The 16,655-nt window shown below is 48.4% G+C and overlaps 1 protein-coding gene across 15 annotated transcripts in view; it reads right to left on the minus strand.

Moving 5' to 3' along the window:
• Positions 1–252: 252 nt before the first annotated feature.
• LOC132008247 (PHD finger protein 21A) overlaps positions 253–16,655 on the minus strand; it is a 192,697-nt gene continuing 176,294 nt past the window's right edge. For 11 of the 15 annotated variants that reach the window (XM_059386767.1, XM_059386764.1, XM_059386765.1 and 8 more), the window contains 5 exons: positions 14,849–15,012; positions 8,851–9,006; positions 7,214–7,289; positions 6,728–6,831; positions 253–5,161 (listed from right to left, as the gene is read on the minus strand). In XM_059386767.1, coding sequence (XP_059242750.1) covers positions 4,904–5,161; positions 6,728–6,831; positions 7,214–7,289; positions 8,851–9,006; positions 14,849–15,012 — 758 coding nt within the window. In that variant the 3' untranslated portion in view covers positions 253–4,903. Of the gene's footprint in view, positions 5,162–6,727; positions 6,832–7,213; positions 7,290–8,850; positions 9,007–14,848; positions 15,013–15,086; positions 15,110–16,655 lie in introns of all 15 variants that reach the window. The other 4 variants (XM_059386770.1, XM_059386771.1, XM_059386769.1 and 1 more) reach the window with 1 other exon arrangement.

The raw sequence follows: 16,655 nt of genomic DNA on the forward strand, positions 1-16,655 counted from the left end.
GGCCTCCCCTTGCTGCTGCGGCTGGGGTCTACTCTCCTGGTGCCCCAGCTGTTTGGGGCTGGTTCCCCCACCTTCATCTGTACATTCCTTTTTTTGTAATTAAAGTTCTCTTTTTCATGTTCCATCTGGTTTGGGGCATGAGGGTGTGGGTCAGCCAGGAAGGGGCTGAGTCTCCCTAGAGTGGCAGGAGGGCCGGGGGACCCAAGTGCGTCTTGCCCACCCTCCCCTGCCCCAAACCCAATACCATGAGGCTGAGAGACTTTATTTGGCTTTATTTAGTAAAATGTTAAAATAAATAAATACAAATTGATCAGCTGCTCTGGATCCCCCCCACCCCCTCAAAACAAAAATGAAACAAACAAAAACAAAAACTTTGAAGCACAAAACTCCAAATACAAGTTCTACCAAGACTGAAATTACAAAGGGCGTGGACAAGAGACAGGATTGGGGGCTGGCTGGCTCTTTTCTGCTCGGAGCTCGCTGACCTCTCGCTGCCCGTCCTGTCCTGCCTGACTGCAGCTTACCCTGGGCTGAGGACCCAAAAAACGACACAGAGGCGCAGAGGCCAAAGGCTGCGGTGGGGGGTGGGGGGGGGGAGTCCTCAGGGAGGAAGGGCCCCGTGGGAGCTGGGAGCAAAGCGGAATTTGTGAGCCCTGCCCTTCCTCTGCGAGGGCGATTTTTCAGTTCGACCCTGGCTCTCTGGAGGGGGCGACCTTGTGGCCTCCCCTTCACTAATGCCGGAGGGCCAGGGCTGTCTTCCCGGGGGGCCACCCCCTCCCTTGGAGAGGAGCGGACACGGAGGACGGCTGTAAGCCAGGGTGCGAATGGGTCTCCTGTTTCCCACCAGAGGTGCCCAGCCGAGGGGTGGGGGTGAGGCCCACAGTCCTTTACACTGAGCAAAGTTGCCCCTATCCAATAGAAGCCATGGAACCTGGAGAACCCTGGGCCTGGAGAATACCTGGGCCACCATCCGCCCTACTACCCAGAAGAGCCTTTTACCCCTGGGGTAAAAGTCTCCTAAATTAAGCCCTTTGGATAAATAAGAAAGACCACACCCTAAAAGGGAGTGAAGGGAGGAAACCGCTTAGAGCGCGTCCTGCGACTGGGGAGCAAGAGCCCAGAGGGGCTCTAGCTGGCCCCAAGAGGAAGTCTCAGAGATGGCTGGAGGGCCAACGGTACATGCAGACTCAGTGAGCGGGAGACGGTCCCCCTCACGGAGAGAAGCGTGGGGGCAGCCGTTGTGCCGGTTCGCGCCTGAGCCAGGAAGAAGCCGGGACAGGCAGGCCCCGCGGGGAAACGGCACTCAGATGCTGCAGGCTGGAGGTGGCCGGGGTGCAGCCCCACACGCGGGGGCTGCCCCGAGCCTGGTTGCTCCAAGGGGCCTGATCAGGAAGGGAGAAAGCACAACTCTGGATGAGCTCAGCGGCGATGAGACAAGACCCAGCAGGCTCCGGGAGAGAAGAAGGACCTGCGGGCGGCATTGGCAAGAACGCGAGAGGCGGGAAGATGACAGTAACATGAGCTCACCGGCTCCAGGGTGCGGTGCCTGTGCAACTGGCCTTCTGATCAAGGGCCCGGGGGCAGCCAGCTCCTCGTCCCAGATCAGCCACTCCCCGGCCTCTGAAGTGACTGCCACGCCAGCTGGTCTGAGATGTGCCTGTGAGCAGCTGGGCCCGGGCATGGCGGAAGAGCAGCAGAGGAGAGCGGTGGAGACAGCCCAGGTGAGGCGGTCCTGAATGTGTGTCTCAGGGACTCACAAGCACCCAAGGTCTAGGGCACAGAGAGACGGTCTTCTCCTGGCAGGACAGTAGAGGAAAAGGAGACAGGGTGACCAGGGCCTTTTCTTGGCAGTAAGTAGAGTTTGGGAATTTGAGGCCAGAATGTGGGGGCCTGGAGGCAGGGTTGCATTTCGTACTCCATGCTAGTTGGCTCACAGAACAGCTTGCATCCGCACTTTAGGAACAATCCATATCCCAACCTCAGGCAAGGCCAGAGTGTGAGTTCTCAAAGCAGCAGGCTAGATACCGGTCAATGCCTAGCTCTACCCACCCTGCCCCCGTCTCCGCCGACACCCCAAGAATTCTCAGGCAGCTCCTCTCTGAGCAAAGGCTTCTAGTAATGATCGCTTCCTAACTTCTTTCAAGAAAAGACAGGTATCATATGGCAACTCCCAGTCCCTGGGCCCAGACAAGTCTAGTGGGAGAGCGGAAGACCGGGCATACAGCCTGCTGCTGGGCTCTGAACCTCTGCCAACTATGCCTCCGACCAGTCCAGGCATCTCCAAAGCCCCCTGACTAGACGTAGCACCTTGGTTTCTGCAGGAGAAAAGGGGAGCTGCTGTTCCCCTCAGGCAACCTCACAGCCAGGGCCTGACTCTGAGGCTGTGCAGCCACTCTTAATCCCCTAACATTCCTGGGAAGGTGAAATGGCCAGTAGAGATGAGGCATATTTGACCTAAGAAGTGTCTCTTTCTCTTGGGTTTGCTTTCAGGTTTCTAATGGGGATCTCTGGGACTTACCGGGCAAAGGAGAAACTAACGGGACCTTTTCTGCCCCTTCTAGACTCTGGCCATTATGCAGTATGGGGTGGGCTTGGGAGAGCTGTCCCAGGAGAGCTGGGGTGAGGAGCGCCTGCCTCCCTTCTGTGGGCCAGGCACACAACAGGCCAAGTTCTCCGATGACGGCACACACCTGACAAAATTTACTTCCCACGAGGCAAGATGAGAGAAATGGTCCGAGCCTTTCAGAACCCTGGTTTTTTCAAGAAGGAGAAGGGCCACGCCAAGGCAAGCACAGCGATTCCAGCCAAAGGTCGCCCAGGAAGCTTGTGGATGGGCAAAGGGCAGTAAACTCTATCTCAGGTACCTGGAGCCAGCAGGCAGAGAAAGCGGCTACAGAGTCAGACCTCTTCAAAGGCAAGACAGACACAAAGGCCACCCCGCGGGGCTCTTTGTCTCAGAGACACCGTGTACCCTCAAGACATCTCACTCCTTCATCCTTTCTCAGCACCAAGGGCTGATGCAGCCAGCCTGCCCCTTGCACCCTCCCACCAAGGCCAGGGCGCATGGGCACCAATGAGTGTCACTGGCCATGTCCTTCAAAGCTGTCCCCCAGGCACTCACAATGCTGGTGGCTGAAAGACGGAGAGCAGCACCAAAGGAAGGGATCTTATTTAGGCACCAGCCTTTTGCTCTAGCAAAATCCGAGGAGACAATGGGTAGGGTAGGGCCCTGATACCATCCACACTCCACGTGGGCTTCAAGAACAGAAGCCCAGATCCCTGCGCCAAGAAGAGAGGACAGTCCTTTCCGAGGAGAGGAGAGTGGTGGGAGGGCTCGGCTGCGCCCATCAGGGCTGCAGTCGTCCAGAGGACAGAAATCATGGACACTAGTCCACCAGTCTTGAGACACCAAACACAGCAAAATGTCATCATGATCAGCAGGTTCTGTGCTAAAAAATTATAACTACACAGCATTTTCTCCAGTTCTGACACCTTTTTAATAGAAATCACTGTTTTTAGGAAACAAATAGCACTTTTGTAATTTTTTTTTTACAATGTTTCTTACCTTGATCTTAATTTAAGTAACACTAGGAAGACCTCAATATCTTTTATTTTCCTTTTTAATTTAAAAAAAAGTTGTTGTTGTTGTTTTCCCCAGATACAAAGATTTTTGCCCTTGCATAAAAAACAGTGCCCGGACGATGACACAAGGACTCACACGGACTCACTGGACCTCACTGACACTATGACTCCTACCCTACCATGCACGGCCTCGACTACCCTTAATTGACTGTCAGCCTGAAAAACAGCTTTTCTATTCCTTATTTTAGTTTTTGTTACCAAAAAAGTAAAATAAACAACAAAATAAAACTTTTTTTCTTAAAGAAAAACAAAACAGAACAAAACAAAAATTAAAAAAAAAAAAAAAAGAGAGAAAAGAAACATCTCCATTCAGTTCACACACACCTGGGTCGCGTGCTGCTTCGCTCAGAATCTTATAAATATAGAAAAGGGATGGAGCTTGTTTTCAAGTAAAAATCACTGATCCACCTTTTTTTTCCTTCCTGGACACACACACCCTTCTTCCCTGCCCCGGGCAATGGCCCGCTGGGGCGGCCTCTTGCCTGTTCTCGGAGAGGGAAGGTAACCGGACCATTCACGGGGACGCACGCCAATTTGCCAAAGCGGGGAAGGAGCGCGGGGAGTGGCGGGGGCACCCAGGGCGGGAGGCGGGGTGTGCGGGAGAAGGACCCCGTGGCTGCCCTCGGTGTCCCCCTCTCCGTGCACTGGGCCCCACCCCAGACAATAGGAAATACTGCTTATTTGATAGACTTTTCCCACCCCGGCTCCCCCCCATTCCCTCCCATCCCTCCTCTGGGCACTGGGGTTGGTTAAATCTCGATTTCCTTTTTTTGGTTTTATAGTAGTGAAAGTTTAGAAACAGGAAAGCCCACACACTCTTTGGACTTGTCTTCTCTACCTAAACAAACGGCTCGGCGAATAAGGATCTGAAACCTGCTCTCCTCCCTCCGCCCGTCCCTGCTCCCCACCCGACAAAACAAAAACAAACCCATGGTGGCTGTGGAGGCTGCTGCAGGCACACACTGGTGTATAATAGAGAGAGTAAATATATTATTTCACTTGGCATGGTGCTGGCAAAGGACCTCCAGCTGGCACTATTTCATGTAACATGGTCCAATCTTTGCATGTACACACAGAATAAGAAGGATCAATTGGCAAACTCTGGTGCCACCTGGCACAAGCATCTTCTCTCTCTCTGGAACCAAAGAACCAAAAGAATTCTGTACTTTCCAGAAGAAATCCGGCTTTGCTTTTCTAGAGTCTTCAGTGTTTTTGCTCTCCTGGCTGCCGGGATCCCGTGGCTTCTCCTCGCGGGGCTCTGTTATTTAGTCTCGTCCCCCTGGGTACAGTTCGCTGTGCAGCTCTGGGAGGAGGGGGAGTGGGCCGGCGTGGAGGTGGCGGCGTTGGCAGGGGGGGTGCAGTCCGGGCCGTTGGAGATGGCCCCCACAGTGGCCTCAGAGTCTACAGGTTTGGAGAGGTCGATGCCGTGGATGAGGCGGATCAGCTGCTTTACCTTCTCCAGGGAGCTGTGCATCTCCTTCTGCCGGGCCAAGATGGTGTTCTTCATTTCCATGCATTTCTGCAGCAAAGGAGAAGGGCGGTGGCACTGAGCCTCCGTGGCTTTTCTGACAGGCCTGGCGGCCCTCTCCAGGGAAAAGAACCCTGCTGGCTGGTGTGCAGCCCCTAGACCTTGCTCTGCTCTGCACTGGAGGCAGCGCTACTGCCCAACAGAAGGAGGAGGCCCAACAGGCAGGAGGGAGAGTGTAAATGCGTGCTTTAAAAGCCAACCCTGGGGCACCTGGGTGGCTCAGTGGGTTAAAGCCTCTGCCTTCGGCTCAGGTCATGACCCCAGGGTCCTGGGATCCAGCTCCGCATCGGGCTCTCTGCTCAGCAGGGAGCCTGCTTCCTCCTCTCTCTCTGCCTGCTTCTCTGCCTACTTGTGATCTCTGTCTAATAAATAAATAAAATATTAAAAAAATAAATAAATAAAAGCCAACCCTGCTTGACACTAGGACTTAAAACCAAATGTGAATTACCACTCTAATGCTACAAAAGAAAAGCAATTTAAAAACATTCCCAGAGCTGTGCTGAGGCTGCTGGGACAGGTTTTGCTATGCTCCTGCCGTGCAAGTGGGTGCTAACGTGCTCAGGACTGGGCCGAGCTTTCGAGAAGAGAAAATGAGCCAGTGGTATCTGGGTCCCATTGGAGGGCTACTGAGGATCACTTGGTCGGCAAGAATTTAGAGGCACGCCTGGGGCAGCACAGTGATATTTGGGAGAATCAAACACTACAGCCAACAGAAACCCTTCTGCTCAGTCATGGATTCGGAGTCTTTTGCCCTTTTGCTCAAGGTCTCCCACAGCTGCTGGCTTCTGTTCTAGGCAGGAAGAGATGCAAAACCCGCATGCCATGGGGAGTACGGTGATGAGGAGAAGGCAGCCGAGTGGGACAGCCCAACTACCACCAAGTCCAGGGTCCCACCTGCTGTCCACGAGGGCTAAGGCCACCCGGCTCTAACAAGGGGAGGGGCACCTATTCAACAAGAAGTAAAACTTGCTCTGGAAGGGGCCTCAGAATCTCTGCTGCAAATACAATCTGATCTCCACCTGGACAGGCCAGGCTGGACAGTATTTACTTCCAATACTTGTCTCCAGGAGCCTCTCTTCCTCAGGCTGGTCAGGAAAACCTGGAGACTCCATCAGCAGGGTGTGGAAGAAAGCACGGGAACGAGAGGCCATGCAGACAGACCACTAACTAGGACGATGAGAAAGCTTCTCTGCGGGGCCTGATCTGTGTCTCCCTGGCATAGGGAGAGGCTTCACACTCCTCCCAAACCCACCGAGGAACACACAGGGGTATGGCCATCCTGCTGTAGCTGCTACGGCATCTCTTCAGCCTGGAGACTGAAAATCCTCTCTCAGACCAAAGGCAGTGAGAGGTTCCAGAGCTTGGCGAAGGCACCATATACCAACTGGCCACCTGTCCTAAGGGCCAGACTGTAACCAGAGGCGAACTCTGCGTCCACCCAAAGTCTCCTGTGTTAGTAAGCTGACGGACCTGAACCCGCCCTGGGAGCCACACGGACGATTGGCCGTGCAAGGGCCCTGGTATGTAGCCATAGCTGAAGGCACGAGCTCTACTTACACTTATAGAACTGCTGAGCTGTTTCACCTTCTGCTCTAGCTGTTCTCGTTCTTGTTTTAAGTCTGAACTCCATTTAAGTAATTTCTGTTTCTCTTCTTCTTTTGCTAGAAAAAAAAAAAAAAGAAAGAAACTGTTTTTAACAATAAATTCTTTGAAAAGGCCACTTTGTTCAGAATGCTGGCCAAAGAAGGTATTTTGCCCAAAGTTCTCCTGCGCTCCAGCTGGCGTGCAGATCATGCCCACAGAGCTTCCCATATTCTGTGTCGGCCAGGTACACTAAGGGGACTGGCGGTGGCGTGGGCCTGGCTCTAAGTAGGACTTCCACCCCAAGAAAATACTACACAATCTTTTCATTTTGTTCAAGAAAAGCTATTCATTTTTAACTTTAAATTTCCTTTTGAAAGCAAAACAAATGCGAACTTCTAATACTTTTTTTTTTTAAGCAAGGGGAGGCTTACACAAAAGGGGATGAGGATGATTCTTTACCTGCTTTGTAGGCGATATAGGAATGAACAATTGCTAAAGTTCCAGGCCATGGAATTGCTTCTTCCTTCTTCAGCATCTGAAACGAGGGTTAGAATTTTACCTTGAAAGGTGGTATAAACACACATCCCCTGTGTAGTGACAAGCAACGCTCTCTGTAGCTATTGGCAGACACAATCCAGGAAGGACTTACGGTGGCAGGGTTGCAAAACCCTGGTCTATGGTTTCTAGACTATGAAGTTCCAGATACTCCTGACAGGATAAGGTTCAATGACAGGAAAAGCCAAGCCACTTGAGCCCCAGCTTGGGACGAGGCTGGGACCTGGCTGGGCATTCCCAGCTTCTCATCTATGTCACATATAAGGCCCAACCGCTCTGACAGCCAGAACCACCGGCAGACAAGCCACAGGCCTGCAGGACAGCAGCAACCACTGGTAGTTTTATCCTTGATCGGCATGTCTCAATTTTAGTTTTTCATGACCCTCAAAGATAGCCTGACCAAGAAAATTAAAAATTAGTTCCAAATACTAAAGCATAATCTAGACCTTGTGTAGAAAATTATCAGACGGTCATAGAGCAGCATCAGGAGAGAACACAGAGAGAATGGTCTCTACTACCTCTCGAAGACAGCAGGATGAAGACTAGGATTAAAAGGGGAAAACTGGGGTGCCTGGGGGCTCAGTCAGTTAAGCCGCTGCCTTTGGCTCAGGTCATGATCCCTGGGTCTTGGGATCAAGTCTCATGTCGGGCTCCTTGCTCAGCAGGGAGCCTGCTTCTCCCCTGCCAGCCATTCCCCCTGCTTGTGCTTGCTCTCTGTCTCTCTCTCACTTGCTCTCTCTGTGTAAAATAAATAAAATCTTAAAAAAATAAAAAAACAAAAGAGTAAAACCAGAATTCTCTCAAACAGGATTCCAAAGAACTGAGCAGCATCCCAAAGCTTGCTAAGCTTCTCGGACTATTTATTATTTATACTTCGCCTACTTCAAAAAAATGCTGAGAGAGCTTATCATAAAAACATAAAGGTACGTGGATAGCTGAGAAAAAGAAACCAGAAACTAAACAGAGAAGAAGGGAAGAGGCTAGGGCAGTTAATGTTTGCCTTCCAAGTCCATGAAATAGCAAGATGGCCACTTTATAGTTAGTTCTCTGATCCCAGTGACAACACAGGTTTAAAGGGAAACTGTTGTTTATTTGAATTAAACAGTCAATTGGGCACTTTCCTTTGAGGGTTTTTATGTCCAAAAGAAGAGTCTTAAAACTACCTACTGGGTTTGGACCATTCTTAGAGAAAGAGGCAGAAAGTCTTATGGCTTTGAAAGAGCAAGGTCATGAGAAGATAAGTAATTTTAACCAACTGAGCCACCCAGGCGTCCCGAAGATAAGTCATTTTAAACAAAGGGAAGCAGTTAGAGTCTTTCCACCTATACACAGACTCACCACCTCAGTAATAGGACAGAGAAGCTTGAGAGGATGAAAACTGTGTGGCTGAGTGCGGTGCCAGGAACAGACCAGGGGCGGCTAGGGGAACTATCAGGAGAGGGAAGAGACTCGCCATGCCCCCGGATCTGAGGGCAAAGGAGGTGCTCCCGACCGCATGTGTCCCCCTGAGCCCATCACTCTGTCTGTCCCACCCCAAGTACCTGGTCCTGACATCTGGGACAGATCCACATGCCCTTGGGAATCGTTTTCAGAGGAGGGTCTAAGCAGTCCAGATGATACACACGGGAACACGTGTCACACATGAGCAACTGGCCACTTTTTCTGCAAACGCTGCAAAAATCCTCATGGATATCACCCTAGGAAATGGAGAGGAAAGGTAAGAAAAGGACAAAAAAGGTGAAATGTGAATGCTGACATGCACATTCTGGACATGTATATTTCAGGAAAACCAGCTGTGCCCCCTCCAACATGTTACAAAAGTATTCGAGGAAAGTAGGAAATACCAGAGGCACAGCCCTCACTTGCTCCACACAGCTGACCCTGGGCAGGGGCAGTGTCCTTAAACTAGAGTTTACAGAAAAGCCATGTCATCACCTAGGCCCTAATTCACTTTATAGCACTTATGTTTTGGAAGAGTCCAACCCACAAATCATGAAGTTTGAACCATTGAAATCCATTCATCAAAGTGTTCCACAATATGATACAAACAATTCTCGTTACCCATCATTTTTAGGGGAGTTCAGGATTGGGAAAAGAAGACAGATAAGAAATGGAATTTTTTTAAAAAAATGAAATTTTACTAAATTCTTTGCTTGCTCAGGGAGAAAAAATACAGTGCACATACAAATAGTAAAAGATTAAGTCAGGAACAAATTAAACTCACATGAGCTTTCTTTTTGTTTTTTGGGGTTTTTTTGATTTTTAAATTTTATTTTATTTTAAAATTTTTTATTTTTTATAAACATATATTTTTATCCCCAGGGGTACAGGTCCGTGAATCGCCAGGTCCACACACCCCACAGCACTCACCAAACCCACATGAGCTTTCTAACATGAAGAATTTAAAAGCCAGAGCAACAGCTGACAATGTTCTCTTAAAACCACTATTTGGCATTTGCTGTTCAACGGACCATTCTATGCTGGGTGGCTTTTTATTCCTCCCCATAAAATACGTCACCAGATGGAAAAAGATGAGCAACTCCAGTGTCCCCTGCCTGTCTCCCAGCCCCTAGCACTGACAGTGCTGCCACTCTAAGAGAGAGAAAGAGCCTTTTGAACAGAAGGAGAACACTGGAACAACAATAAAAAAAGGTATTTAGGGAAAAGGTATTTTACAGCAGGTTCATCCCCGGCCTGTTCTGGGAAGAGGACTGATAAAGGCACACAGGAAGGAAGACTGAAGGGACATGCCAGACGCTGGCCGGCAACGCAGTGCCATGTCCTGGAGCCCCGTCTTCGCTTCCGGTGTGTTGTTTTACATTTCTAGGCTGTTCTGCCAGAAGGCCTGATACAGAAACTCTGCACAGACAGCAATACTCGAGTCTTCCTTCCTATGCTGTTAACCCCTCAGCCACCACTGCTGGAGTAACTCCTCCCAGACCTACAGTTTCTCTCTAAAGAAGAGGAAACTTTCTCTGTAATTCACTGAGGCCTAGAGAACTGGCTGCAAAAAGTTGTAAGATAATCAGAGTGTGGATCAATTTTAGTCTTTCTTAGTAAGAAAATGTCATCTCTGGGCAATAAAAAGTAGTATACGAGCAAAAATACTGCATGACTGTGCGGCCTTAAGGTTCAGCTCTGAGGCAGCTAAAGAGGGGAAGGTTTCATCCCTCGATTAACTGAACTTTCTTCTTTCGTTCTTAAAATCAGGCTGAACAGCTCTCTTCTCTAGAGAAACAGTCTTTCTTGAACCTGTGTGAGTCTGCACCTTTATGAAGTTTATACAAATTTTAAGGTTTCAGAGATCTTGTCAGATGGACTCAAGATAAATTACCAGTGATGAAGGAAAACAAAGCAAAGCAAAACAAAACAAAACAAAAAACCGGACATCTTATTCCGTTGGCTCAAGAGTTCTGCTCACTTTCTTTTGCTCCTGAGAGGAGCACTGCAAGAATTGGAGGCCAAACAGTATGTGAATAAAGGCTAAATGATTTCCTTCAAGTTTCTAAAGAGAAGACGACGTCCTATCCTATTTCCATGTTCAAGAGCAAAGTTCTGTCTGTTCAGTGTACTGAAAAACCGTCAGACCCCAGAACACACTAAGGGCACATTCCATGAAACCCTCAGAGTTATGACATCATTACAGGTCAGGTAATATCTGGGAAACTCTACTGATTACTCTTGAGAAAAAGAGAATGAAAATGGCAAAGAATATTTTACTATTAGCACGAAAATAGTTTTGCTTTTATGGACCCCGAAAAGAGTCTCAGGGACCACACCTGGAGAATACCCAAAGAAATGAATAATACAATGACCAGGTACAGATGTTATCTACCCAGAATGGGTTCTCAGCTTAGCTTCAAGAGAGCAGAGAAGTCCCGTGGAGGTGCTGCTCCAGGTCAAAAGGCTCCGGCTTTGGTGACTACTTTGCTACCATAAACCAAATGTTAAACTGAAAGATGGTGACCCATGATTCTCTGATAGGAGCCGAGTGTGTATGTTTTTTGCAAACACCCTGGCTATATCAACTGCAACTTCATCATCCGCTGAAAAGAATTGTATAACTGTGTCAACATATCTTCCCTTCTCACAAAGTGCGAGTGCAACAAGGTATGTGCTGAGGATTAGCGTCTGGCTGGGTTTTGCATTACCAAGTCCTTCTAGACGGTTATTGATCCCCAGGAAATGCTTGCTGCTCAGCTGTGATTATTTAATTAATGTTGTTGGGGCTTGTTCTACCCAGCAGCAAACATACAGAGTCCTGTGTGCTGATTTTAATCACTGCTACTGTTGGGATACTGTAAAAGTAGAAGTCAATTATCTTAAAAAAAAAAATCCATTCCACTAGGTTTAACTCAGAAAGTTCTAACGTATTTAGTGGTTTTAGAAAAGCCTTCTTTTGCTTATAGATTTCTGAAAAGTGCAGTATTTGCATTTTAAGACAAAACCTGGCAGAAGATTTTGTTATTTGATCTGAATAGATCCTTGGGGTTCAGTCTCTCAAAGAAAGCCACAGATCCCCATCAGGGGTCAACACTTTGGAAAGAGACTCACGCACAGAACCACAGAATCACCTGTTCCCCCGCATTTGTATCCCACTCTGTGGGAGACCCCTACCAAGAGGTCAGAGGCCACCAATTCTTCCAGCAATGCTTCAGCTGCAGAGAAGTTGGGACAATCTTTCGTGCCAGCAAACAAGGTTTCTGATAAGGAGTCCTGGTCCTCATTACTTCGGACAGGTAGAAAACCTGCATCAATTACTCAAGCCGAAAGTCAGGCGGGCTGGATGAAATTCTGAATTTCAAGAGCAGAGCTGAGTCTGTGTCACCAGTTATGTCCAAGAAGGCAGGCTGCCAGAGAACAGAACCCCACTATGACCTGGTCCTCCAAAGAGGACACTTCCTTTGCTGCTTCTAGAATTTAAACTCAGAATGTGGATATGGTATTCTTTTGTTCTTTGGAAAAGGGTAGTTCATTAGTAAGCACTGACAACCTTCCAGTTTGAGGGACCTTTTACCTGAAGATGATCCTAAAGACAAACTCTGTAATTCACAAAAGAAATGGGACATAGATAAAATGAAACTCTCGGTTTCCCTCCTCAAACCCACTCCTCTTGCCATCTTGAGGAAAGGACAGTTTTATCCTACTAGTTGCTTAGGCTGAAAACTCTGGATTCACCCTTGACTATTCTCTTTTTCTCATACCTCATATCTACTCCTGCTGGCTCTTTAAAATATATGCAGACCTGGTCACTCTCCTCCAGCCCTAGGTCTACCACGCTACCAGGCCAAGTCACCCTCAGCTCTTGCCGCCTCCTAACTGGTCTTCCTGCTCCCATCCTATCCTCTCCACAGTCTCTTCTGCAGATTTCAGACACAGTAATCCTTTAAAATCCAAGTTGATTCTGTAAACACCTTAAAAATAGTAAATGCACCACCAAAAGATGCTAAAACCACTGGGTAACAATTTGCTGGGGAACTGGATATTTACACAGCTCAAAACTATCTCTGCCAGAGAAATGAGGCACCTTTACAAGTGGAGAAATTTGACACAATCTATGTTAAAAGACGAAAGCTAACATCACCGACAACAGGACAGACTGACTGAGGCACGTGGTACCTGTCATGGAAAGGACTCACCATCACGCACTCAATGTTCCTACAAAAATGCAAACCCTGAGTCTACTGAGGAGACAATGAGATCAAGCAAATGGAGGGACACGCTATGCAGCAACTGGCCTTCCTTTTAAGGACTGTCAATGACATGAACGACAAAGAAAGGCTGAGAAACGGCTCTAGAGTCAGGAGAAAGAAGAGAGAATACCATGACAACAGTTATCAAGAGTGATCTTAACCTGGATTCTGGAGCAAAAAAACCCAAAGTGTGCCTAAGGCAATTACTGAGACCACCGGAGAAACCTGAATACGGAATATATATTACAGAATCATATCTACTCAGTATTAAGTGTCCTCAATTTGATAACTGCACTGTGACTCTATCAGAGAACACCTCTGTTCTTGGAAGAAGAAATACACTGAAAGGTTTTAGGTAAAGATTCATGGTGTTTGCAACTTCTTAACTAGTTTACCAAAGAGCATGCGTGTGTGCGTGTGTGTAGGGGGGAGCATATGGCAAAATGGTAACAATCAGTGAATCTGGGTGAAACGTATGTATTTGGTCTTTGTATTTTCTTGCAACTACACTGTAGGTCTGAAATTTTCCAAAATAAAAAGTTGAAAAATTACATCACTCCTCTCCTCAAAGCCCTCCAGCGGTCCCCACCTTTCCCTCCAAGCAAAAGCCCCAAGGCCCTGCGCCCTGGGCCCTGCCACCTCTGGAGTGTCATCTCCCACTGTCTCGTTGCTCCCTCGGCCCTGCTGTCCTGGCCTTCTAGCTTTTCTTCCACACCATGTAGGTGCCTACCTCACGGCTTCCGCACTGCTGCTCCCTCTGCACGGAAAGGTCTCCCCCTGGCCCACTCTCACACCGTCCACCTCCCACCAGAGAGGCCCTCTCTTCCCTCCCCTCGTAAAACAGAGGAGCCTGCTGCCCTCCTTCTTCATTCCCCCTAATTCTGTCCCTGTTTTCTCGACAGACTTACCACTACCTTTTCTGTGTTCATTTGCTTATCGCCTGCCTCTGGCCCTGTAACAGGAGCTCCCGGAGGGCAAGGAGCTGGTTTTGTTCCCCTTTCGTCCCCAGCCTCCAGAGTAGCGCTGGGGAAGTATTTGCTGACTAAACTCACGGCTACGTAAATGCTCATTTAAGATCTTAGTGCGCTTGCGAGAGGACACACTGCCGGGCAGCAGAGGGCCGGGGTTGGGAGGATGGGGAGACAGGTGAAGGGGACTCAAGAGCACACCTGACAAGTGGCGAGCCTTGAGTAACGCATGCAACTGCTGCATCACTGTATTGTACACCTGAAACTAATAACCGTGCTGTATGATAGCTAGACTGGAATTAAAGTTAAAAACTTAAAAATAAGTAAAATAAAAACAAACAAAAAAAACAAAATCTGAGGGCACTAGCTTTGAATCCTGCAGTTTCCACGTGCAGGCTACTAAGTATCTGACACTTTCCAGAGAAACCTGTTTGGTCGGCTCTGCTGAATAAAGTGACTTGAAAGAAAAGTTTTCCACCTCTGGAATTCTGCTTGAAGCAGGAAGCAAGGACTGCTGCACGATCGAGTGCCTTGCTCCTTTCCCTCACCCCAAAACACGGACGATGGAAACCTGGGCACCTTTCAACTGCAAGAGCTGACTTCCCACCCCATCCGTCTTCCTGAGAGCTCATTCACAGCAGACCAAATGCAGATTTTAAGGACTCTGACTGAGCCTCCTGATGTTGTAGGTGATTCTCAAGGACATGTGGGACCTGGGGCCCCAGCACAGGTTGCCTTCCATGGTCTAGTGTCCTGTAGGGATTACTGCTGTTCCAGGGTTAGTCAAGGAGATGCAGCTGGTAAGGACACAACACATGATAACGGTTTCCCCAGTTTGAGCTCTCAGAAAGAGAGCGTGCTTTTCCCAAGTTACTTACGTCTGTGGAGGTGGGGCTGGGCAGGGACACAGGCTGAACAGGTGCAGGGAAAGTGAATGTGGTCTCTGTCTTTTCATTTTCAGGGGAGTCAGGATGACTGGATGGGGGGGATGTTGGGGTAAGGGCTCCAAACCCCAGCACTGCATTGTATTTTGGAGGACGACCTATATACCAAGAGAAGGGAACAAAAGGGGAAAAAGGGGGAGGGAAAGAAAGGGGGAAAAATGATCTTACATACCTTTGGCCAGTGTTCCTCATTGGCTAGCATGGAAAAGGAAGTGAGGTAGCAGACAGAAGGTTAATACAACAGTCTCAAAGAGAGGAAGAGAAGCAAAGATTTAAATGGCATTAGAAACAACTGCATGAGTCTCAAAAGAAAGGAGGATAAGAGAGCCTTAGAGAATGACAGGAGGGCTGCGTCATGTCACAGGGCCTGGCCTTGGGTGGATCATGGTGACACGCTTGGATTATTATGATTTGAGATTTCTAGGGTGAGAATAAGACGCCGAAGCTCCATAGGGGCCACGGCTAGGAACAGGAGTTTGTTTTTCCACCACTTCTACATACTGTTCTCTAAAGTTTCTCTGTTAACCATCATCCTTGCAATCAGTAATGAGTCCCTGTTCCCACAAATGGGTTTATTTAGGATCTCTGCTTTTTCCTTTTCTCTCCTATCTATATTTTGGTCATTTCACTGCTTGTGAGGATGGAGGAAGGCACATTGAGGAGGCAAAATTCAAGTTAACTATTCTTACCCCTTGCTGATCGAGCTAGACAGAAATATGTCCTGGGACTAGCTGGAATCTGAGAGCTAAAAGGATGATCTGATCTTAACAGTGATTTTAAGTATGTCTGGAGTCAGACCCCCTCCGCAGTTGCTCAACAACTGTCTCCCCGCTTCCGTCTCAAACACTCTGGTAAACTCCATATCTAAAGACTGGGGCCTGTCAGCAAATCTCAGAGAAGGCCCAGCCCATCAGTAATGCCACTAGAAGACTGGCTGGAGGAAGAGCCCTGGGAATCAAGCCCCATGGCTACAGAGGATCTATGAATGGACCCTGACAGGTGTGGCAACACTGTTCAACCACTGCTGCTTATGATACACCTAAGCCAGGGTCCTTGTCAGAAGGACCAGGATCAAAGCTTTTAAGCTTTGAGTGATCAAAAGTATATGTTCAGCACAGCAACGGGAAAAAAAAAAGCTAGAGAGGCACACAATTGCCTACGAACACTGATGAAAGGTACAGGGGCTCACAACTTTGCCAACAGTTATAATTTATATCAGGATTATGCACAAGAGTCATGATTCTGTCAGACATTACACAAATCTTACCTATCTGTGTTAAACTGACAATGTCTGCAGTACAAACAGAACATACAAGTTTGTCTTTTCTAGGGAATTTAGGGCTGCCCAAAGGGGAAGTGAAAGATGAATGCTCTTTGTTTACCCGCAGAAGGCACATTTAGGCATTGTGAATACAGGCTTTCATCCTCTGACCTTGGCAAGTGAGGCCAAGGTCTTTCTGGCTCCTTTAACCCTGTCCTCTTAGCAGATACTCCCCACCAGCACACCAATTAACTGTGGCTTCTGACTGGGGGGCTCCTTTCTGAGAACTGGGTCAGAGGTCACTAAAAATTACCAAAAACAAAACAACAAAAAGTAACCCACAACACTGGTTACTGTGTCCCAGGAATCAATAGGAAGGAACGACTTGGGATTTCTCATGGAAATATCTGCGGCCACCTAGAGGACAGGTAGGTAATGAACCATTAGAACGGGTTGCTGCAGGTGGGTATGCGATCCGGT

Source organism: Mustela nigripes, unplaced genomic scaffold, assembly GCF_022355385.1.
Source record: "Mustela nigripes isolate SB6536 unplaced genomic scaffold, MUSNIG.SB6536 HiC_scaffold_76, whole genome shotgun sequence".
Classification (NCBI taxonomy): Eukaryota; Metazoa; Chordata; class Mammalia; order Carnivora; family Mustelidae; genus Mustela; species Mustela nigripes.